The 25,783-nt window shown below is 38.9% G+C and overlaps 1 protein-coding gene across 11 annotated transcripts in view; it reads left to right on the top strand.

Annotated features, from left to right (window-relative positions):
- Positions 1 to 25,783, top strand: part of Cntln (centlein) — a 265,736-nt gene that overhangs the window by 87,550 nt on the left and 152,403 nt on the right. For all 11 annotated transcript variants that reach the window (XM_052715950.1, XM_052715948.1, XM_052715951.1 and 8 more), the window contains 3 exons: positions 7,326 to 7,459; positions 9,958 to 10,120; positions 20,969 to 21,163. In XM_052715950.1, the coding sequence (XP_052571910.1) occupies positions 7,326 to 7,459; positions 9,958 to 10,120; positions 20,969 to 21,163 (492 nt within the window). The remainder of the gene's footprint in view (positions 1 to 7,325; positions 7,460 to 9,957; positions 10,121 to 20,968; positions 21,164 to 25,783) is intronic.

Here is a 25,783-nt window from a genome sequence, read left to right as displayed (position 1 = left end):
ATCAAATCTGCAAAGAACCATGACCACGCCTAACAGTGACGTTGAAATCTTCAAAAAGATGATTCCACATGGACTATGGTAAAGCTATTAAGCTGATTAACACCACGGGAAGATCGACTTTGGACTACAAACTACTTAGGACAATTTTGAGATGGCTAGCTGAGATGATCCAGCCTGACAGACTACTTGAACAAGGACTTGAAACAAGCCCTGTACTTTCTCATTATGCAGCGACTGGACAAATGATACAGGACTTGACATTTAACCAAAAATTTTCTTTTCAGGATTCCCTAAAGATGTCTTCACCCCCAAAAGCAGGAAGTAATTTTAAGAAAATGACACCCACATTCCCAAGAGGTGGGATGGGAGGTTTTTGGTTGTTTAATAAGTTATGGATATTGTCATTGTTTACAATGGTTGGTTACAAGTTGTTAATTGTTAATGGTCAAGAAAAAAGCTGAACATGGAGATTAGATTCAGAGGTTTCGTTTAAAAAAAAGGAAAAAAAAAGAAAAGAATATAGATATGAGGTAGATCATTGACTCTACTCTAAGAAAAAGATAAAGAAATAATAGGATAAATGGGTAGATCACTGAATCTACACTAAAAAGAAAAAGGAGAAGATATAAAAATGACAAAAGGTAGATTACTGAATCTATTATGAAAAGAAAAAATACTTTAAAAAAGGAACTACTTGTTTTAAATAAGATAAGTAATGAAAATTTTTTGTCTAAGTTTATCAAATGTTACTGGACTGGACATTGTTAATATATATAATGGAGTTTTTTATCTGAATCTGTCAAATGTTAATGGACTAGACATTATTAATGCAATTTTTGACTGTATATATTGTATATACTTATTGGATAGTTTTTCTTGTATTAGTTATAAGCTTTTTTTAATTTTAGACAAAATAAGGGGAAATGTGGTGGTATTGTGTTCCCCAAAATACTGTGCACCCTAATAAACTTACCTGGGGTCAGAGACAGAACAGCTACTAGATACAAAGGCTAGAAAATGGTGGCACTCACACCTTTAATCCTAGCATTCCAGAGACAGAAATCCCTCCGGATCTCCGTGAGTTCAAGGTCACATTGGAAACAGCCAGGCATGGTGACACACGCCTTTAATCCCAAGAAGTGAGCTTTTAATCCTAGGGAGTGATAGCAAAAACAAAGATATATAAGGTGTGGAGACCAGAAACTAGAAGCATTTTGGCTGGTTAAGCATTCAGGCTTTCAAGCAGCATAGTTCAGCTGAGATTCATTCTGGATGAGGACTCAGAAGCTTCCAGTCTGAGGAAACAGGATCAGCTGAGGAAGTGGCAAGGTGAGGTAGCTGTGGCTTGTTCTGCTTCTCTGATCTTCCAGCATTCACCCCAATAACTGGCCTCAGATTTGATTTTATTAATAAGAACTTTTAAGATTCCTGCTACATTTTTCTTATTACTAATTATCAGTATATAGAAATGTAACCAATTTTTACTGAATATTTTTTTGTGTGTGTGTGTGTAGTATACATATATGTATGGGTGTTTGCATGTTTGTGGGTTTACATCTAAATGTAATTCACATGAACATGTATGCTTGTGTGTGGAAGCCTAGGATTGATGTTGGTGTCTTCCTCTATTGTTCTCTCCTTTATATGTTGAGATAGGGTCTCTCATTTGATCCCAGAGCTTCCTGATTAGGATAGTCTGACTACCTTTCTCTGGGTAGCTTATCTTTACTTCTCCTACTCAGGGGTTACAAGCAGGCTTTTGTGGCCACTTGGCATTTACATGGGTTATATTTGCAGGGGATCAGAACCTCAGGCCTCATAGTCACAAGCACTTACCAGTTGGGCCATCTTACCATCCCCTTGCCTAATATATTTTTGTCAATTTTGCCCCATTTGTTTATTAATTATAGCGGTTTATCAACTCAGCCGTCTATCTAGCTTCTAGATTGCCTTTTTATCTCTTTTTTCCTGTCTGATTGTGCTGTCTCAACCTGTAAAGTTTCCCCTACTCCCAGGACTCTACAGGCTCTTTCTCTCTGTCCAGTCTGTTAGATGAATTACTACACTGGGTGTTCTTTGACTGTCAAAAAGCAGAGGCTCTTTGTGGTGGTAGCTTTTGTCTTGGCTTGATCCTTGTTGTGTGGGATGTCCTCCAGGTGAGTTATCTGAGGTAAAGTGTGATCAGTGCCCTGGTAAGCATGGCCTACAAGTAGTGACTGGACTGTTAGAAGGTCAGAAGCCAAAGGAGGTTAGAGGGCATGGACCAGTTCTCTGGTGGCAGTGCTGTGTTTTTTATGTTTTTGCAAACTCAGCTTGGATTCAGATGTCCACAAGCAGATTATTCTTGAAATGCCAGAAATCCTCATTGTCCTTAATGGATTTTTGTAGATTTTATTAAATAGATTTTTAAAGATAGACATTTCTTCATTTATTATATCTCCTCAGGCTAAGTTTTAGGAAGCAACTTTGTATACTTAAAAAGAAATTTCACCACATTCTGGAATGTGTATATCTGAAGCTTCTCATGATGGGCCATCTTGGAAGTAGATACTTCACACATCATTTTTTAGTAGAATAATCACAACTTTCCTCGGTACTTTTTCTGAGACAAATTCACTGTTTTTTTTTTTTTTTTTGAGAAAAATCAGCTATATATCATATATTTGTACTAAGATGTGCAAATAAAGACAGTATAACTTTCTTATTAGGTTATCCTTGTAACTTTTTCCGTAAAGAGGGGAAACAGGAGAGACAGCAGTGAAGTTAGAGAGGAGCGCTTTCCCAGCAGCTGGGAAACTAACAGTGACAACCTTTTCTTCTGTAAGAAGTGAAAGGTTTAAATGATGTGGAGCTAGTTTGCAGCGAACCTATCTTCCAACATAACTGAGAAATACCAGTGTAAACCTGGCTTTCATGAAATTTGTATTGGTGGTGACACGTATGAATGCATAAGGTTGGAATCTAGCGAGATTCCTAGAGAATCCTAGGAGTGATGCAGTCACTCTTGTCAAAGTCTCCAATGTTAGAATATCTCACTCCTAATGTGGAGTGGGAAAAGCGTTTGTGAAACTGTTAGAAACTTCTAGCACTGGAGACCCTTTGGCTTGAACAGTACAAATATTAGCCTAGGGTCAAAGAATTTTACTCGGGAGAAAAGTTTGTTTTTGTCTACGATTAAAGTTCGTGTAAGGAAATTCCAGAATATTGGCTGCTGCTGTCTCCATTAGAGCCTTCCCAATTCTTTAGAGGATTTTATTCTAAAGAGATAATTACTGGGGGTTTAAACATGTTCAGCCCACAGATGTATCATTAGCTTTCTGAACCACTTAGAGTTTGTTGTAAGAGTTAGGGATGGAAGAATTTAGTGAGCCTGTGTCTGACACCAACATAACTGAGAAATACCAGTGTAAACCTGGCTTTCATGAAATTTGTATTGGTGGTGACACGTATGAATGCATAAGCAATAAAAAAACTTCAGCTTTGTCACACAGTGATAAGTAGGATGCGGAAAAATATGACAAGAAAAATGTTTATTGCTTAGATTGCAGGGTTTTCTATTTGATTAGAGTAGTGCCAATGACATTAAATAGAGCAGTTTTCCCTCAAAAACATGATACTTTCTCAAATCTTAGTGTAATTAGTTTGACTGCTTCTGGGTCTGTTTCTGTTTCTGTGTCCTATTTGATTAGCCCTGTTTTAGGATTGCATTTGAAATTTCAAATTGGAAGAATTCCTAGCTGGTGTGGCTTATTTTGATGTTATGGCTAGCATGAGGTTTAGTTCTAGAACAGCAACTCCAATATAAAAACATCATGATTGTTCATATACCTATATTTGCAGGTAAAGTAGAGACAACTGGTATGTGAAAAAGACAATTGTTATGCTTATAATAATCATTCTCTGCATTCATAGCAAAAGTCATTAGAAGTCATTTAAACACTACATTCCTTAAGTAGAACAGTAATAATTTGGTTTCACCATAGGTCCCTGGGCTATCTAGTCTCAGGTTCTTGGTTACCCAAACAGGGTCAGGTATGGGTGCCATCTTATGGGGTGGACCTTAACAAATCAGATATTTGTTGGTTACTCCCAGAAGCTTTGTGCCACCATTGCCCTAGCATATTTTACAGGCAGGACAGCATTGTACATGGAAGGATTTGTGGCTTTGTTGATGTTTACAGTTCTCCTTTGGTAATCTGCAGAGTACTCTCCAGTACCAAGAACACTAGCCCCTAGGGGTGAAAGCTCTAGGTAGGCACCAGTTCAGCTTCTCCATGTTTAGTGAGTTGGGCAGGTGGTGCCTTCAGCAACAGGGCCTTACCTGTCAGTTTGTGGAGAGCAACCAATAGCTGTGGCAATAGCCTGGGTGGTTTGGGGGCTCCCATGGGACCCCTTTGGCCAACAACTCAATTAGATGTAACCCTTTCACGTGGTGCTGGAAGCTTCATTTGATGGCAAAAGATGACCAGATGAGGCTCTGTCTCCTACATTATTTGTCAGTTTCATTTAGATTCCCTTCATATATGTATATATTTTAGGAAGCTTCTACTGTTTTCATATTGCCTCTCATTGGCCCTTAATTTTATCTGCTTTTCCCCATATTCCCTCTTTTGTCGCCCTCTTCCCTTGCCTCCCTGCTTGATATTCCAGTTCCAGCCCCAACCCCCACCTTTGTCCATCCATAACTATTCTATTTCCCTTTCCTAGGGAGATCTATCTGTCTCATCTAGTCCCTTATTCTATGCCTAACCTCTGTGATTCTATGGGTTGTAGCTGACTTATCAAAGACTTAACAACTAGTAGGCACATATAAGCAAAAACATTGTCTTTCTAGGTCTGGGTTGCCTCAGGATGATTTTTTTCTAGTTCTATCCATTTACGTATGAATTTCATGATTTCAATTTTTTAATGGCTGAGTAATAATTCTATTGTGTAAATGTACCACATTTTCTTTATCTATTCATCACAGATGTTGAGGAACATATAGGTCATTTCCAATTTCTGACTATTATGAATAGAGCATCATGAACATGATTGAGCAAGTATCTGTGTGGTAGCATCTCTTCTAGTCATCTTAGCTGAAAGTATCTCTCCACAACCCTTACAGATTATATATACTTAGGGAGGAAGGAGTCTAGTGAATCTAGTGAGTTTCAGGACTTCCTGGTGTTATATATTGTTTACTTTCTTAACTTAACTTCCCTTCAGGATGGAATATCACACCTCCCCTTTGAACACTTGTTGTTTCATATCCCCTTAAAACATCCCGTGTCTTAAGGAGTTCCCTCCAAGATGAGCAGTTTTCTCTTGGAGGGAGTTATTATACAACACATACTTGTCTTACTACCTTGTGATTCCTCAATGACAGCTATTTGTCACTTTTATCTTTAAATATATTCCAGATCAGACTCTACAGTTCTTATGTTATTTGTTTAGTTGGATTCAGTAGCCTTTCAATTGGTCTCTCTGTTTATATTTTTAGTACCAGCTATATATTTTTCTCATATTAGTAGCACAATTGCTTCATTTCTTCTTCATTTTATCTATTTCAAAGTTTTGTCTCTATGTTTCAGTTTTTCTAGGATGGTATTTTTCTCCAAGTGTTCATTTTGTTAATTCTTTCTTTCCTCCAGGGCTGGGAATGGAACCCAAGTCTTTGAGCATGTTAGACAGAAGGTCCAAATCAGGTTCATGACCAACCTTTTTATTTTCTTTTTTGAGATAGATACTCTTGAAATTGCCCAGAACAATCTTGAACTTGCAATCTTCTTGTGTGGCTTAAATTTAGTTCCCCCGACATGTCAGGGTTTTTTTGTCTTTAAAAAAGAAATTTTATTGAGAATTTCATATGTGCATACAGTGTGTTTTGATTATATCTACTCTCAATTCTCTCCTCTCCTATTCTTCCACTGTCTCACCACGACTTTTCCTTGCTAACTTCATATGCTCCCATTTTTTTGTTTTTGTTTTTTGAGTCCATGGAGTCCTTTTACTTCTGCCTGTATGTGCTTGAGTATGGGACCATCTACTGGAGCATAGGTAGCCCTCAGGGGCTCATTCCTGAAGACGTAGGACTCTTCCCCCCACAGAAGCCATCAGAATCAGTTGCCAGTAGCTTCTGGGCTAGAGGTGGATGTCATGATGTCCCCCTCTCTCTATTCTGGGATTTTGACTGGCCCTTCATCCTTTCCGGTGATGTGTTGTTTTATCTGTTACAGACCTTTTAAATTTGACACTTCTACATCACTGTAATTTGTCTTAACTGCCTCTCTGGTTATGTATCTAGCTACCTCCAAAGAGAGCAAGCAGAGTACTGAGATAAACTCATTTTGTTCATTCAGGTCATTTGTCAGGTCCTTGTTGTAGACTTTGTCCCTTATAACAGAACCAACCTCTTTTCTCTCTCCTTTTTCCTTCTGGGTTTCTTCTTTGCTTTTATCTCTGGTTGTATGTATGTATCTGTTACTCTTTTTGTGTGAAGGGATGGGAATTTCTAGCACTTCACCTAAAGCCTGATGATCAGCTATGGAAATGAATAATGGTGTTAATATAGGCATACTCCATTTAGACATAATTGTTTCTTTACAATAACAATTGAAATTAATTTTCTGTATTTAAAAGACATATAAATTTTAAAGATAGTTTCAAAATGAATGAAAGATTTAGAGAATTATTAGGAGGAAAAAGTGAATTTTGAGGAATGGTAGTTGAAAGTTTTAATATTATCAAGAGAACAGAGCATAATCTTAGTCTTAAATATTGGAAAATTATTTTGTTTTCTTTGAGTACTAGCTAATTTATGTTTTTACATTTAAAACAGGGACCAAATAAGGAGATAACTATCATTTATTCTTTTTTGTTTTTTTGAGACAGGGTTTCTCTGTGTAGCTTTGCGCCTCATTTATTCTTAATATTTAAATAGTTCAGCTGTTTTTTAATTTAATAAATAATTTAATTGTATGATTTATTTTAACTTTAATAACTTTGTGTAGTTTTTAGTTTGTTTTCATTTGATTTTTATATCATGATATATAAGTTCCTGAAAAAAATTCTATAAATAGTATAAGTTACTGCTTTTTGTGAACTTTTTTCACCTAAAATTCTTCAAAATTGGCCTTTCCCTTGATCTACTATATATTTTTTTATTTTGAAACTATTTTAAAAGTTGATATTTAAATATGTTAAATTTGATTATTGTGAAAAGCCTAATATAGTTTTGGTAAGAACATTACTAGCTTTTCCCCTACATCTTATAGAATAGCCATAATGAACTTCTGTTTATGCATCATGTTTATTATATTGTAATACAAGTGCTCTAATTTTAGGCCTGTGAAGACAATTTAATTGAAGCACAGAAAGAAATTGAGTTATCACAGAGTAAATATAATGCTCTGTCACTACAGTTGAATAACAAACAGACTGAACTTCTCCAAAAAGATACAGATATTACACTTGTCAGGCAAGTATATTTTTGTTTTAACTTTCATCAGAATATCACTAGTCATTCAGTATGACAGCATTTATGTTTATTGTTAATACTTTCGGATGGGAACAGTATGTCTTCCATAGGAACATATGTTTGTGCAATGAAAACCTGGAGTTCTGTACACTAAACTGGTACTAGTTACCTAGGGGAGCTTAGAGCTCCACTTGACTAATAGATCATGACTTGGTTTGTAAAAACAAGAACAATGCATTCACTCATCATTTCCTAGACTTTTCCTCTGAATATGCACAGTGAATTTTTCTTAATTTTAAGTACTTGGAATTATTTATTTTTCTTATTTCTTTGTCAAAACACCTGACAGAAACAACTTAGAGGATGGAAGATTTCTTTTCATATCCAGTTTTGCAGAGGGGAAAGCATGGTGGCATTCATGATGGTGTTTAAAAATGAGAAGTTCTTGTCCATGGTGGCTGCAGTATGAGGAAGCTTGCTCACATCTCTGTTGCTGACTAGGAAACAAAGAAGACCAGATTGGATCTGGTGCTGGGGAATAACCCACAAGCCCCCTAGCTCCATGTCTGCTAGCTGGGCCCCATGTCTCGAAGGTTCTACAACCTCACAAACTAGCACCACCAGCTAGAAACAAGTACTCAAGTACACTCAAGTACATGAATTTGTGAGGGACATTTCACATTCAGAGTACAATACAAACCCACCTATTTTAAATAAGTCCTGTTATTTTCCTTTCTTTGTTTTCATATCAAGAATGGTCAAGACAAATTCCTTCCTTCCTAGTGGCCCATAGTTATTTTTCTTTATTCTTTAATTTTTCATTTAGCCAGAGAGAGAGAGAGAGAGAGAGAGAGAGAGAGAGAGAGAGAGAGAGAGAGAGAACACCCCTAGGTCATTTCATGCTTACTAACAGTATGGTTGTTAAGTAGTCTATGAGGTAGTACAAAAGTGCTCTCGTATCTCATAGTAACATGAGTGTCTCCCTTCTCTACATTGTGTTTGTTATGGCTGAAGATACATATATTTAGAACTTTAAATAATTTTTGTACATATCAACCTTGCTCTCTTATTAAGAAATAGATGATGTATTTGAATATTGGAGGAGAAATGAGTTTTTATTTTCGTCTTGTACTTGTGTTTAACTTCATCTTGCTCCTTAGACAAGTGCAGCATTTATTTACATAGGTCTCTTGGCCAACAGGCTCTTACTGTCCTCAGTGGACATACTGTTGTTTATTTCCTTTCTTAAATTTTCTGACTTAGCAATAGAAAACAGCACAGTCAGAATGGACTTCTACTGTGTGTCTTTCTTTATCATGCTTCCTAGAGGCACTGTGCAGTTCCTTATTCTCTCTCCAATGTTTGACCTGTTATTTTTACACGTTTCCACTTTTAGTAGTCATAGGAAGATAGATTATGCACATGTATTTATCTGTGTGGGTGCAGGGTTTATCAATCTGACTGAGAACATTCTTGTCTTAAATGTCTAAAAAACAGAGCTTGTTTTCTCTGTAGTAATTTTCATTAGTATTTAGCAACTATTTATGTGTTTGTTTATTTTAAAATCTTTTCATGTATATAAATAACAAGTTTGAAGCTATATATATGTATATAGATAGATAGATAAGGAAAATTTCCACTTAAAATGCAATCTCCAAAATATATAAAATGAAATGTATTTTGGTGATATATGTCTCTATATAAGCAAGGTGTTCTAACAAACTAAGTAATGGAGCCTCAAATAATTGTTTCTATAAATATTCTTTTTGTCCAATTAGAATAACCAAGTAATTTATAGTTTTTATATAGTCTGCATCACACGCGATTTCTTACCACAGGGATCTAGAAGTCTCTGCCCCAGAGGAATTGTTCTCCTCCATCCTTAGTCTCCCACTTCCCCTCCTATGTCATTTATCCCCCCTTTTCACCAGGGTTCACCTGGGTGTTTGCAAAGACTGGATCCCCTTGTGTTGGTTTCCTTCCTTCTGACTTGTGGCCTCGTCATCTTACTCATCATCTCCAGAGTCACATTGTGGTTTGAAAACTTTATTAGCCTTGTTTTTTTTCACTGTACTTAAAGTTATTTTTTATGTAAAAATGAAAGGTTGAAGCTTAAAGTTTAAGCTATATTTAAAACTATCTGATAACTATAGTTAGGGCCGTTGCTTATCAGTTCTTGGAACTGAAGTTTTAACTTAATTTCAATAAGAAGGCTGTTCTATGGCAATATATCCAGAATTTTTATTTCTATCAAGCTATAAAAGGAAGTTGATAAGTATTTGCCTTTGAAAGCCATAGTAGCTCTGTCAATACTTTCCATGTGTATGTGATAAATATTAAATACTTTATGTATTATTTCATTTATTAATAAGTTTGCCTGCAATAAAAAATAATAGATAAAAATTAGGAAGCCGATCTATACTCTTAGATGAACACAATTATTTAACTGAGGTGATCTTTATTCATACCTCTCTCTGTTTATGGCTTGCTTTGCACAGGAAAGAGTTGCAGGAGCTGCAGAATCTGTACAAGCAGAACAGTGCACATACAGCACAGCAAGCCGAGCTGATCCAGCAGCTCCAGGTTCTCAATATGGACACACAAAAAGTACTCAAGAATCAGGAGGATGTTCACCTTGCCGAAAGTATATCATACCAAAAGGTATGCTGCTGCTCTGGTGTAAAGATGGGAAATTACGTGCATAAACTCAGGAAAACAAATTTCAAGTTTTCTAAATTTTGTATTATTTCCTTTTTACTTGGTTTAACTTGGTAATATTTAAATTTTTGTGAGTTTTCTGTGGTAAGATTGGAAAAGTTGAAAATATAGATATTAAAGCAACTTATAAATTGGAACTTTTATTTCTTCTGTGAAACACATTAGGTACAATAGTACTTTCATTATAAGAAGTGATTGGATCAAGTATGATCCTGATGTATGACCTAAGGGAGACTTTATATAGACTCTATATTGTTTTATTGGCAAATATGCACAGACACAAAGGGATTGTTGATGAGGTCTTCAGGATCATTCATTTTCAAGGATTTTTCTCTTTATGTTTTAGTTTGTTTTTAGTAGTAATTTTACTGTTGTTGTTTGAGGAGCCCACAGTAAGACTTACTTGGCTCTTGAGCTATGCTAATTGACTCAGCGTCACTAATTCCGCTATTAATTTAAAGAAGCACCTATATTGAGCTCTTTATATATTTTACAATGTGTGTTACAATGTATTAAGTTGTTTATATAAATAACATCATGAGAGTAATGTTCTTTTTTAATAGCTGAGGCTGGATTAGGTTGAAGGAAGTTAAAGATGACTTCATTTTTTTGTACCTCACAGTTCTGGGGTCAGCAGGTGGTAGCTGGAGTTTGTAGATGTCCTTTGTCCAGTGCAATAGTAGATGCTGTGTGCAGGTGGGCTGGGTGATGGTCACAAGTATGTTGTGAAATTCAGAGCTGCATTTATTGAGAGGCTCTGTGTAGCTTGAGTTTTCCTGCCTGGCCCACAGTCAGGACAAATCTCTCTCACCTGCCAGTCCCACAGCCGCTCAGACCCGACCAAGTAAACACAGAGACTTATATTGGTTACAAACTGTATGGCCATGGCAGGCTTCTTGCTAACTGTTCTTATAGCTTAAATTAATCCATTTCCATTAATCTATACCTTGCCACGTGGCTCATGGCTTACCGGCATCTTCACATGCTGCTTGTCCTGGTGGCAGCTGGCAGTGTCTCTCTGACTCAGCCTTCCACTTCCCAGCTTTATTCTCCTCCTTGTCCCGCCTATACTTCCTGCCTGGCCACTGGCCAATCAGTGTTTTGTTTATTGACCAATCAGCAACACATTTGCCATACAGAACATCCCACAGCAGCTCTGTCTGTTTGCCAGGAGTCAATGCTGGTCTAGAGAGGTTTTTCTGGGCCCAGCAGGTTGCTAGTTCCTCTAGAGGCCCTTGAGTTTGTATCCCTGGTGATAGCAAATGTCACAGTTCAGCAGTGTCCCCCAAATGCATTAGGGAGTATGTATCAGCAAACAGAAACTGAGTTGTGCATTGGAGGAGGAGAACCTGGGGAATTAGGCATTCTTCCTGCTTCTTCAGTGCTTTCGGACCCTCTCCTTAGCAAACTTACCCAGGGAGGGAGGAAGTGGGATGATCTAGTTCTCTGCCAGACCAGGGCTCAGAGTTCTAAGACCTGCTTGGAAGCAACCCACACAAGGCAGGGATGTAGCTTCAGAGCCTGAGCAATCTCTAACTTACAGCTGTCAGCCTTCAGAGTAATACACAGTCAAAGGAACATGTTTCTTGTCACAGAGGATGGGACCATTGCCACCACAATGTGAGCTCCCTGCTTTTATTAAGTATAAATTTTTTCATATAATATTATATACTGATCATATTTTCTTCTCTCCCAATTTCTCCTAGATTCCTCCCACCTCCCTACCCAATCAAGTTTTATATTTTTCCCTCTCTCCTCTAAAAACAAGCAACCAAACAAATAAAAGGAACCAAGAAAATAAAACAAAAAGCAAAAATAATGCAGTTAAATCACTATCAATCCATGGAATCAGCTTAATGATCAAAGGAATTTATTTGGGGGTTGACTCACAAGACAGAAATAAGGCATTGTAGCAGGATCCTGGAAGGGTGAGGCAAGGTCCAAGCTGTTCTGTGGCGAGCTCTTCTCTGCTCCGGCTCAGTGTCCAACAACCATGAGGCAGAGAGCGTGCATATGTGCATTTCAGGTCTTAAGGGTCTCCAGCAGCCACACCCCAGGGGCAGGTACCTAGCAGCTCCCTGCTGCCTCACTAGGGCTGGTCCTTCAAGGCATGGTACAGACAACCATCCACTACACAAAAAGACCAAACTATAACCAAAAAGCACATTAAAAAAAAAAAAAAGCATGGAGTTCATTTTTTTTTTTTTTGTGTGTGTGTGTGTGTGTGTGTGTGTGTGTGTGTGTGTGTGTGTGTGTGTGTTAATGGGCATCAAACCTAAGGTCTTGTGCATACTAGGCAAGTATGCTACCATTCAGCTACATTGTTAGCCATTTCTTACTGACCTATGCAATAGCCCACTGAAGTAGGTTGCATTAATTCACTGGTAAGGAATTTGAGGAGAGGTTGGTATACATGAGCCTAACATTTCATGGTTAATCTTCATCTCTAAATCTGTCTGATTTGGAAATTCATGGTCTTTGTAACTTCAAAGTTGCCTCTCAAAATGATTATCCTAAGAAATGAACTCTTAGGAAATAAAATTTCAGACCTGTGGTGATATCATTTGGCTAAGATTTTCTTTTTAAAAGGCTTGAATGTTGAAGGCTTTGTCCAGCTGGTGGGGCTATTGACCAATGACTGGCTCATGAGGGCGTCCATTTCACTAGTGGGTTACTCTGTTGTTGGATTCTTAACTGAATGGACTATTAGGTAGGGCCTAGTTGGAGGTATGCCACTGGGGGCTGCCTTTGGAGGGTTTATCATGCCCCTAGTCCTTCTCTCTCTGCTTTATGGCTGCCATGAGGTGAGGCGCTTGCCATGTCCTTCTGTTGTGGAGTTCATTTTGTGTTGGTCACCTACTCCTGAGCTTATGACCTGCCTTGGAGGGTGATTGTCACTTCAGTGGAGAAAACTGATTGGCACTTTCCCTAGCAGGTATCAATTGTAAGTAGCTTCTTGGTTAGGGGTGGGACTTTGTGTCCATTCCTCCTTCTCTATGCAGGGAGTTTTGTCTGACTTGAACTGGTGCAGGTCTTATGCATGCACCATTGTCTCTGTAAGTTCATATGTGCAGTATAACACATATGTTATACTGTTTTGTTTGTAAGATGTTGCTTCTTTAGAGTCATCTGCTGCCTCTGGCTCTTACAATCTTTCTCCCTCCTCTTCCACAAAGACCCCGAAGCCTTAAGGAAGGGGTGTGGTATAGACATCTGACCTGTGATACAGATCTTGAGCTGAATTCTCCAAGATCCCTCATTGTCTACACATTGCCTATTGATGGGTCTCTGTGTTTATTACCATTTACTGCAAAAGAAGCTTCTCTGATCAGGGTTGAATGATGCTCTGATCTATGGGTACAGCAGTATGTCATTAGTGGTTGTTTCATGATTATGTTTATTTAGCAGAATAATAGTATTAGTTTTTTTCCTGTAGCCCTTGACCTATCTAGTCTGGGGTTCATGACTTCATTAGTAATATCAAGTGTGAGTTCTGTCTCATGGAGCTGGGCTTAAATCCAATTTAAAAAGTGGTTGGTGTCTCCTATAGCCTTTGTGCCACTGTTGTTCCAGTGTATCTTGTAGGCAGGTCGCTGTGCTGAGTCCCAGGTTTTGTAGCTGGGTGACAGTGATAATTTTTTCCCTTGGATAGTGTGCATTGTACCTTCCATCACTGTGAACACTAGTCAGTAGGGGTGAAGCTCCTAGTTAGGCACTTGCTTGACTTCTCCAAGTGTGATTACCTAGATATATGTTCTCTTCAGCAATAGGGCCTTACTATCAGATTGTGGAGGGTAAGTGATAGCATTGACAATGGCCTGTAATGCTTGAGGATAGGGTATGGGACCCCTGCGGCCAATGATTCAACAATATGTAACTCATTCAGGTCCTGGAGATTTTATTTGGTAGCATATGATGTATAGTTAGGGCATTCTCTCCCCATTATATAGCAACTCCATTCAAATTCCTTTTATATCTTTTAGGAAGCTAAAGTGGGTTTCCATATGATTTTTCAAAAGACCTTTATTGTTTTTTATCCCTCCCTTATTTCTTCCTTTACCCTGCCCTCCTATTCCACTTCCCATTTAATAATCCTATTCTATTTTTCTCTTTATCCATTTATAACACTTTATTCCATTTAGAGCCCTTTCTACCACCTCCCCTAGTCCCTTATGAGGTCCCTAACCTCTGGATATTCAAAATGAAGTACACATATCTAAGGTTAAAAGCTATCATCCACATATAAGAGAAATCCTACAGTAACTTTCATACTGGGTCTGGGTTAGCTCCCTCAGGATGATTGTTTCTAGTTCCATTATTTACCTGAAATTTTTCTATTCTTAATAGCTGAATAATATTCCATTGTGTAAATGTACCACATCTTCATTATCCATTCATCACTTGATGGACATCAAAGCTGTTTCTGATTTCTGTCTATTATGAATAGAGTAGCAGTGAACTTGGATGAACAAAGTATCTCTGTAATAGGATGTAAAGTTCTTTGGGTATATGTCTAAGAGTGGTATAGATGGATTTTGAGGTAGATCTAGTCTCAACTTCCTGAAGAACTACTATGCTTATTTGCAAGTGGCTATATAGGTTTGTACTCCCTCCAGCAATGAGTAAGGGTTTCCCTTTCCCTGCATCCTTCTCAGCATTTGCTATCACTTGTTTCATTAATCTTCCCATTCTGACTGGGATAAGAACTCCCATAGGAGTTGTAATCTGCATTTCCCTGGTAGCTAAGACTGTTGAACTTTTTAAAAGCGTTTCTCAGGCATTTATTCTTCAACTCCTGAAAACACTATGTTTAGTTCTATACCCCATTTTTAAATTGTGGTTTTTTTTTTCTTGGTGTTCAAATTTTGAGTTCATGAGGACTCTGTGCTATTGTCTCTTGTGGCTATACCCCACTGAGACATGGACTGTCATTGGTGACTGCTCTGTACTTTCAGGTTTCCAGGACAGTGTAGTCTGAAACAATAGGCCAGTCTCACAATGTAACATAGCTGTAACACTAAGATAATGGATTTCATCTCCAGTGTTAGGTTGTCACTGGGACAGCAAATCTCAGCACTGGATTTGAGAAGTGTAACTGCCAGAGTCTGCTGGCCCTGACATTGGGGTGGCCCGGCCTACCTTGTGGCTGTAGCTTTGGGTCCTTTATCTGTGTTCAACCCGTCCAATATCTTCCCCTGTGCTTTCTTTGCCTCTTCCCTTCACAGTGCCTCCTTATCCCTTCTCACCCAGCCAGGCTTGAGGTGATGGACTAAGTCGTCTTTCTGATTCTCCGTGCTTTAGCTGTCCTGTCACTACCATCTTAGTGTCCACTGCTCTTCCTCCCTCTTTCTTCTTGAAGGATAGTCTTTCTTGTTCACTCAGACACCTCTCATTCATGTTGTAGCACAGAGAAAACTTCTAAGCTGCTGTCTTAGCCCAGAAAGCAAAGAACTGTTGACCATATATTTCTTCTTATGTCTGAGTTTTGCAAAAATGTTTAATCCCATCCAGGTTTTTGGACCATTAGCAGAAATAAGGAAACAAGTTGTAACAAAAACAAACAAACAAAACCAACACAAACAATCAAATAAAAAAACTCTTCTAAAAAGAGCTGCAAGGAATTTTGGTTGTTAATAGAGGAAACATTTACTAACTCAGAATGTTACAACCAATACAGATGAATTAATTTATTATATTAATTAATTTACTCACTTGGGAACAATTTTGGGCATTTAACCTGTGCACAGAATGTAAGGTAAGGACATTTCCAAGGAGTTGGAATAGTTAAACTTCTTGCAAGGTCTTCTGTGGAAATAAACACTCAATTGCCTGATGCTTCATCATCTAAAAGCACATTAAAAATAAAGGTAGACTTACACTGTTTCATCCAAATTTGCATGTACATTAGTGCCTGGAGTTAAATGTGATGAAATGAAGGATTCTCCCTTCATCCTGTACTCTTTTAATTTATTTTTTATTGAAAATAGATTCTTTTCTCATATAATACATCCCCACTCATTTCCCCATCCCTTTATATCCACCCTCTGCCTTTGCAATCCCCCCTCAAAATACAACAAAATTAAAAAAACAACAGAAACAAGAATAAAAACAAAAACAAAAAATCCCATCGTGGAAGCTGTTGTGAGTCACACAGTATACCCTACAGTACATAATGATGTCATTCTTTAACAGCTGATTAATCCTCCATTGTGTAAATGTACCATATTTTCTTTATCCATTCTTCAGTTGAGGGACATCTAGGTTATTTCCAGTCACTGCATATGTACCTGAGTAGTGATCCTGCTAGGAAGTGAGCAAGGCCAGGCACTGTTGAACAGAGCAGGCAAGTAGGAGTTGTGTATATCCAAGGAATGAGTTCGTCCCAGGTCCAGGAAGCAGGCTGGTCTAGATCTTCTCTTCCAAGTTTTTTTTTTCCAGTTCTTGTTGCTCTGAAGTACAAGTATTCACCACAAGACACAGCTTGCTCCAGTGTCTAGAATTACCTGTTCATCAGACCAGCTACAACTGAGGAGACTTGTGAACAGGAGTACAACCAAGCAGTCACATGGGAACAGCGGAAGAATACTGTTCTTTTTTTCTTTATTTTTCATACTTTTAATTTCAGAACAAAATAAAACAAACAAACAAAACACAATACACAATCCACAACCCTGATATTTTGTGGGAAGGGATTTTTTTCTTTAAGGCATAAGGACAGGATAGAAGAGATCCTCTAGATATGAGCAGAGAGCCAGGTAGGTCAGGGCCAGTCAAGGCTGCCAGGGGAGCCACAGGGAAACTAGAGGTCATGGGCTTACGGAGGTTTCTAATCTACTTTCTCCATGCAAGAGGCATCCTTGTCACTTTGGAGTCTGGGATCTCATCAGGAACAGCAGCACTGGGCTCCTTTGCTGTCACCTCATCTTCATCAGTGCCCAGGCCTAGTTTGATCATGTGGTAGATGTGATTGGAGTGGGTTTGAAGATCCTCAAGTGAGGAACTAGAGGAGAGCAGAGAAGTTTCACACAGCAGCAGCACCAGGCTCTTAGCCTTCTGCCGCAACATCTCCAATGGGAATGAATTGCAATGCTCTGAATTCCAGCTGACCTTCTACAGAGAAGTGCTTGGCTGCCAAGTGGTCCTCCCAGTCATTGGAGAGGCTCTTATAGAATTCACCATATTGCTCTTGAGTGATGTCATCAGAGTTTCTGGTCCAAATGGACTTAGTCTTATTCAATTCTTCCTGATCTATGTATTTCTCCTTAATCTTTTTCTCTTCTTTTTTATCTTTGCCACTGTCATCCTCCTCATCTGATTCCACATCTTCAATCTTAGGCTTCTCCTCTTCGTCCTTATCTTCTTTTTCTTTCTTACCCTTCTCAATTCTCTGCCCCATCATCACTGATCTCCATTTCTCATTCCTTCTCCAAACAGAGTATGATGGGATAGACTGTGAACTGTGGATGTTTCTTCACCACTTCCTTGATCCTCTGTGGTTGATATATTGTGCACCCCAATAAACTTATCTGGGGGTCAGAGAACAGATCAGCCACTATATTAAACATAGGTTTAGACAGTGGTAGCACATGCCTTTAATCCTAGCATTCCAGAGACAGAGATCCAGATCCACCTGGATCTCTGTGAGTTGCAAAGCCACACTGGAAACAGCCAGGTGTGGTGACACACACCTTTAATCCCAGGAAGTGATGGCAGAAAGCAGAAAGGTATATAAGATGTGAGTACTATATACATACATACATACATACATATATATGTATATATATGAACTAGAGTCCTGTTAAGCTTTTAGGCTTTTAGCAGCAGTTCAGCTGAGATCCATTCAGATGAGGACACAGAGGCTTCCAGTTTGAGGAAATAAGATCAGCTGAGGAATTGGCAAGGTGAGGTTAGCTGTGGCTTGTTCTGTTTCTCTGATCTTTCAGTGTTCACTCCAATACCTGGCTCTGGGTTTGTTTTATTAATAAGACCTTTTAAGATTCATGCTACAATCCTCCTCTCCTCTAACTATTCTGTCTGGTCTTCTTTGAGATGAAGGATCACTTTGGTACCCAGACCAATGGGCTCACCATGGTCTGCAGGAATTGGATAGTCTGTGAACTGTGGATGCTTCTTTGCTACTTCCTTGATCCTCCTTTCCTCTAACTATTCTGTCTGGTCCTCTTTGAGATGAAGGATCACTTTGGTACTCAGGCCAGTGGGCTTATCCTGGTCTGCAGGAACTGTGAAGGGTCCACCAACAGAAGACTCTGAGGCATATTGCTCATCATCATTGTGCTTTGTGATTACAAATACTTTCTTTCCCACTAGATAGGCCGAATAGAATCCAACAGCAAACTGCCCAGTCATGGAGATGTCTGTGCCCACCTGGAGAGCCTCCATGATCGTTTTTGTGCCAGACTTAGCATTGGTTCCCAAGTTATTTATGAGGTCAGCCTTGGTCAGGCTAATGCCTGTGTCCTCCAAAGTCAGGGTGCATACCTAAGGGTTGAAGATGATGTCAATTTTCAGCTCTTTCTTTACCACTGTCCAACTTGGAAGAGTCTCTCAGGCTGTCATAGCAAATCTTGTCCAAGGCACCAGAAGCATTAGAAATCAACTGGCAAAGGAAAAATTCCTTGTCCAAGTAGAAAGTGTTGATGATGAGGGACATGAGCTTAGTGATTTCTATCTGAAAGGCAAAGGTCTTCACCTCTTCCTCTCTGTGGTATACTTCAGGCATCTTGACAAGAAAGCCAAGTAGTAGTACAGAGCATGGTGGGCTGGACTTGCACACCAAGTCTAGGCTGCATTGGGTGACTCAAGAGCCAGAAGGGTACTGTTGCTCTTCTGTTGGATGAAGAAAGGATATGAGGCCAGAAGAGAAATAAGAGCTTAAAAGAGAGGGTTTTTTCTTGGGTGACTAGACCCTTGTGTGAATGAAGGAGGAGCTCAGGAGGTGGCACCTGAGAGTAAGGTGTATCACCTTCACGCTTGCTGAGTCCTACTGTCTCCCTTCAGCTCGGCTCTAGTCTCGAGAGTCAGCTTTTTCCCAGTCATGAAAGCATCTGTAGGTGGGTGATTATTGTGCCCACACTGACCTCTTGATTGTCCCTGAAAACTGTCATTATTACTACTTTCTCCTCTTACAGCATCTGATTATGTTAGCTGTGAAAAGGACCTTGGCATATACCCCTGTCTAAGGCAATGACAAAGGAAAGCACTAATTTGTACTTTGAAATTCTTTATGAATTCTATATGTAACACCTATTTAACTTTTGCTGTAAAGTGATATGAATTAGCTAAATATTTATAATAATAGATATCATTTATAGACCCCAAATGTTTTGATTAATTATATTTTAGAAGATTTCAGAGGTCATATTTTTTATGAAAATGGTATATTTTAGGAAACTTTTTAAGAAAATAAGATGCACATACCTTTCTTGAAATTTTAAGCTTTTTTTTTTTTTTTTGGTTTTTTCGAGACAGGGTTTCTCTGTGTAGCTTTACGCCTTTCCTGGAACTCACTTGGTAGCCCAGGCTGGCCTCGAACTCACAGAGATCCGCCTGTCTCTGCCTCCCGAGTGCTGGGATTAAAGGCGTGCGCCACCACCGCCCGGCCTGAAATTTTAAGCTTTAAAAATTAAATTATATCACATATACAGAAATGTATAGCAATATCCACTATATAGATTGATTAAAACCTACATTATTGTGAATTTTTGTCTTATGCCAATAAATGAAGATACTCTATATCTTTAATTGGATGAACAAATTTAAAATCCTACTCTATTAGCTATGTAATGTGATTTTTTTTCCACTTGGAGGTTTTTGCTTTTGTCATAGTTTTTCTGGTAGCTGTTTTTCTTAAAAAGAATCTTGGCTTTTGGATCACTTTCATAGTATTAGCAGCAGAAATGCATTTGGATTCCACATTTAAATCTGTCACCACAGTTGAGTTAAAACACATTAAACAACAAGCCTTAGTTGAAAGTTTTCTTACTAAGCAAATTCTTGAGCATTGTAGGGACACTGCTATTAACCAGGCATGCCTGCATGAGATATTAATTATGTACCACATACTGGCTCACAGTTTAATTAACTGTAACTTTAGCTTTAATGCATGTATCTTAATTTAAACAATTTGATCTTATCTACCTGTGCCTTTAGAACACTGCCTTTGTGTTATTTTACAGTTCTAGATCTTTGTTCTCTCCCTGCTGTCTATGGAAGTGTTCCACTGTCCTGATACTTACATCTATGTGTGCCTACAATCTGATTGCCTTGCTTTGGCTCTTAGTTTTTTCCTCCCCCTTATTCAGAAAGATACACTAATTTAGACTAAATAAAATATATCAGTTAATTTTAAGAATTCCCAGTGAAATATGCAGTATGCTTCTGTGTCCTTTCCTAACAAATTACATACTTTTCCACATTTCTGTGATCTTTAGACTGATTTTTTTTTTTAAATTGGTCAATTCTAGTAGAATTGTCATTGCTTATTCAAGACCATTTTCTAATTTGAAGTCCTGCAAGTGAGTGTAATTAACTTAGAATCATTTTCCTTCTTTTATACTTAACACTTTTTGTCTGATACCCTGGCTGGTAATGCATTTTACCTTTTGAATGCCAGATATAATTTTATATCGATACTTAACTCTATCACTTCCACATTGTGTCTGCTTGTTGGGTATTAACATAATTAAGGTCAAGTATATGTCCATAGATAGTTCACATATATATGCACATAATTTACTTTATTGATTATATTATTTTGGATTTTTTAAACAGCTTTATGATGAATTACATATTTGTTTTGAAACTACAAAATCAAATGAAGCTATGCTCCGGCAAAGTATTGTTGATCTTCAGGACCAACTGTTTCAAAAAGAACAAGAAAATATAAAACTAAAAGAAAAACTTAAGGAATCACAAGGAGCATCCTGTCCATTACCTCTAGAAAGTGATTTGAATCACTCAGCAAAGGTGAGAGATTTTCTAAAATGTTACCCTTGTAACACCAGAGTACCATTTCCTACAGTTGAGTGGAAATTTAAATAAATTTGCATATTTTGAATGTAAAATTAAACTTCGCATTTTAATGAATGTTATATATGGCACATATTAAAAAGGAAATGCATGTAGAAATACAGAATATAGCAAGTGTGTGTGTGTGTGTGTGTGTGTGTGTGTGTGTGTGTGTGTGTGTGATATGTTTATGTGTGTTAGGTGTCCTCTGTCACTCTCTACCTCACTTTTAGAGGCAGATTTTTAGTGAATGTTGTGTACACTGTTTGGGCTAGACTGGACCAGCCCCCTGTGATCTGCCTGTCTCTGCCATCCTAACAGTGTGGTTACAGGTATATGCCATGGTGCCTGTTTTTTATTTGGGTTCTAGGGATCTAAGATCAGATTTTCATGCTTCTGTGGCAAGCATTTTACTCACTTTGATGGTTATGTTGATTGGCAACTTGACAGGGCTCTAGGCACACTAGTGAGGGATTATTTAACCTCTGTCCGTGCCCTTGAAGACTATGTTGATTGGGTTAATTGAAGTGGGAAGACCTGCACTAAGGTGGGATGGCATGATTCCTTGGCTTTGGTTCTTTACTGTATGAAAAAGGAGAAAGTAAGCTGCGCAGAGATTCATCATTTTATGCTTCTGGATTGTGCGTGCAGTGTGGCCAACTGCTCCAGACTTCCCATGGATTGTGAGCAGTGGTTGTGCGTGCAGTGTGGCCAACTGCTCCAGACTTCCCATGGATTGTGAGCAGTGGTTGTGCGTGCAGTGTGGCCAACTGCTCCAGGCTTCCCATGAATTGTGAGCAGTGGTTGTGCGTGCAGTGTGGCCAACTGCTCCAGACTTCCCATGGATTGTGAGCAGTGGTTGTGCGTGCAGTGTGGCCAACTGCTCCAGACTTCCCATGAGTTGTGAGCAGTGGTTGTGCGTGCAGTGTGGCCAACTGCTCCAGGCTTCCCATGAATTGTGAGCAGTGGTTGTGCGTGCAGTGTGGCCAACTGCTCCAGACTTCCCATGGATTGTGAGCAGTGGTTGTGCGTGCAGTGTGGCCAACTGCTCCAGACTTCCCATGGATTGTGAGCAGTGGTTGTGCGTGCAGTGTGGCCAACTGCTCCAGACTTCCCATGGATTGTGAGCAGTGGTTGTGCGTGCAGTGTGGCCAACTGCTCCAGACTTCCCATGAGTTGTGAGCAGTGGTTGTGCGTGCAGTGTGGCCAACTGCTCCAGACTTCCCATGGATTGTGAGCAGTGGTTGTGCGTGCAGTGTGGCCAACTGCTCCAGACTTCCCATGAATTGTGAGCAGTGGTTGTGCGTGCAGTGTGGCCAACTGCTCCAGACTTCCCATGGATTGTGAGCAGTGGTTGTGCGTGCAGTGTGGCCAACTGCTCCAGGCTTCCCATGGATTGTGAGCAGTGGTTGTGCGTGCAGTGTGGCCAACTGCTCCAGGCTTCCCATGAATTGTGAGCAGTGGTTGTGCGTGCAGTGTGGCCAACTGCTCCAGGCTTCCCATGAGTTGTGAGCAGTGGTTGTGCGTGCAGTGTGGCCAACTGCTCCAGGCTTCCCATGAGTTGTGAGCTGAAATCAACCCTTTTTTCTCTGGGTTGCCTCTATGAGGGCATTTTACTAGAGAAAGAGGAGAAGAAACTAAGACAACTGAGTCACCGTTCACCTTCCACAGCTGATCCTTAGTATCTATAGGTTTGACAGTCAATAACTAAAAAGTTTGAAATAAATTGTACCTGTCCTGAACATGTACAGATTATTTATTTGCTTATAATTATTCCATAAACAAAATAATATAGCAATTCTTTATTGTTTATATTACATCAGGTATAATAAGTAGTATAGATATGATTTAAAACATCTGGGAAAATAATCAAAGTTTACATACTGTAACATGAATTGCTAAATGGTCTTATAATAAAAACCAGAGCCAAGTATTGGGGTAAATGCTGAAAGATTAGAGAGACAAAGGAACAAGCCATTGCGATGTCTTACCTCTAGGACTCCTCAGCCTGAAAAAGCCTTCAGTTCTTGTCTCCTCACACCTTATATACCTTTCTCCGCCCACCCATCACTTCCTTCTTAGTGTGGGATTAAAGCCTGTGATTCCCAAGTATTGGGATTAAAGGTGTGTGCCACCACTGCCTGGCTCTGTGTCTCTCCTAGACTGAGTCAGTCTCTTGTAGTTCAGGGTGGCTTTGAACTCAAAGAGATCCAGACAGAACTCTGCCTCCTGAGTGCTAGGATTAAGGGTGTGTGCCACCACTGCCTGGCCTCTATGTTTAATCTAATGGCTTATTCTGTTCTCTGATCTTCAGGCAAATTTTATTAGGGTACAGAATATATCACCACAACATGCATATATATATATATATATATATATATAAATAAAATCAGGGACTTGAGCATCTGTAGATTTATAAGAGATTTGGAACCAATCCCCTATAGATACCCAAGGGCAAATTAGTGGTTATTGTGGTGAATTATGTGGTTATTGAAGAGCAACTTAATAGATCATGACTAGTCAAGACTCTAACTTAAATGAGATAATAAAGTGGAAAGAGTATCTAAGAGTATATCATAAAATGCTTGCCACAATGTATGTTATAGGATACTTAATTCATGCTAGTGTTAGCCTTTTCCTGGCATTGCATTGACTTGGAACTTTGAACAGGTCATTTGACTTACCTACATATTCCATATGTTAGACACATCTCATGAACAGCACAGCAGCACAGGGCCTGGAGAGGTGGGAAATGGGAGACAGGGAGACACAAGACTCTAGGTTCACTTCAGGATGAACCTTTTTTTTTTTTTACTTCTGTTTATATATTGTTTAGCTGACTACTAAAGATAGCTCTGCAACCAGAGCTTGAGCAAACAGTCTGTTGGACCCTTTCTGTAAGAAAAAAAAACTTCTCTCACCAAGTGAGAGCAGCACCAATCAATGGGTATACACACAAATATTTAGAAACCAGTATAACATGTACATTTACAAAAACACTGGGTTCTTTCTGGAACCTTTGACCTCCTCAGCCATGGGCTTTTCACCAGATTTAGAATTCCAGACATCAAATATTTCCAATAAAAAAGACCTCAAATCTAATCCATTCATAACTGCAACGCTGATGTTACTCAATCTTGCCCGATAGATTGGCATGGTAGCATGTAGGGTCCAAAGCTTGGTAAGACTGGTGATAGCTTTTCTCCCCTAGCAGCCTACACTGCACTTTCCAGCACTGGGAATGCTAGCCGGCTGGTAGAAAGTCTCCTGGGCAGTGGGAGATTAGTTACTCATGCTCTCAACCAATGATGGGTTTTACCATCTAGTTTTGGTGGAAAACCAAGAACAATGAATTTTGTTTCTTTCTGTGGTCTCAGTGATCAATAAATAACTCATAGGGCAGTATCCTGTGTCTAGTACAGAGATTTTCATTTCATAATCTATTTCTTTTGGGAGCAACATTGTCAACCCATGCAGAGTGGCTCTGTTCAAACTCCATTTTAAAAAATGATATTTTAAAATTAACTTACAAACTAGTGGGTTTCCATAGGGCTTCTTCATATATCCTTAGTGTTGGTTGGTCTACCCAACTCCTCCTCTACCCACCTGGGATCACTGATGTTTAACCTTTAACCCTTTTGATTCCCTCTATCCCCTGTTCTTTCCTGTCACCTGTGCTCTACCATATTCTGTAATTAAATTTTATTTGGGCCGAAGATCGTATGTTCCCATAAAGTTTTTTCCTACACCCTTCATTTTGGTTAGCAGTTCCTTTTCCATCATATTTCTGTACCCCAGCCCCTCCATTATTGAACCATTCTGCCCCCAATATTCCCCTCTCGACTTTGATTTTATTTATATTTTACAACCTACCCACTGTAATTACATTTGCCCACACTGGCCAGTTCCTAGTTTTCTACTTCCATATGAAACTCCAAGTTAAACACACAAAACAAAAGATTCAAAGCTAGCTTCAGCATTTGTGAGAAAATAAGTGATATTTGTCTTTGTAAGTCTGGGAGACATCACTCAGTATATTTTTTCCTTTATATCCATTTACCTGCAAATGCCATAACTTTCCTTTTAGAGCTGAGTTATTCCATGTATCACATTATCCTATACCTGGGTCATGTGATATTCCTATTTCTAGTTTTTTGAGAAACCACTAGACTGAAATCCAAAATGGCTGTACTAGTTTACACTCCCAGCAATGACATGTAAGGGACCTCCTGTACCCACATTTACATCAGCATTTGTTTTCCGAATGGCTTAAGTGAGATAGAACCTGAAAATAGTTTTAGTTTAACCTGCATTTCCCTAATAATAGTAAAAAATGTTGGACACTTTAACTTGTTTATTAGTCCTTTGTATTTTTTCTTTCTTTTTAAAAATGTTGTAGACACTAATTCCCTGTTGGATTTATAAATGCCAAAGATTTTCTCCCATTCTGTGGGCTGTCTCTTTACTTAATTTGCAGTTGGGTTTGCCACACAGAAGCTTTTAGAGTTCCTGAGATCCCATTGGTCCACTGCCTGTCATATTTCCTGTGCTACTGGAGTCCCATTTAAAATGTCTACA

The sequence above is a fragment of the Peromyscus californicus genome, unplaced genomic scaffold (assembly GCF_007827085.1).
Source record: "Peromyscus californicus insignis strain IS unplaced genomic scaffold, ASM782708v3 Scaffold_5__1_contigs__length_169319896, whole genome shotgun sequence".
Lineage (NCBI taxonomy): Eukaryota > Metazoa > Chordata > Mammalia > Rodentia > Cricetidae > Peromyscus > Peromyscus californicus.
The sequence above is the reverse complement of the archived record's forward strand: the minus strand, read 5'-3'. Positions and strand labels throughout refer to the sequence as shown.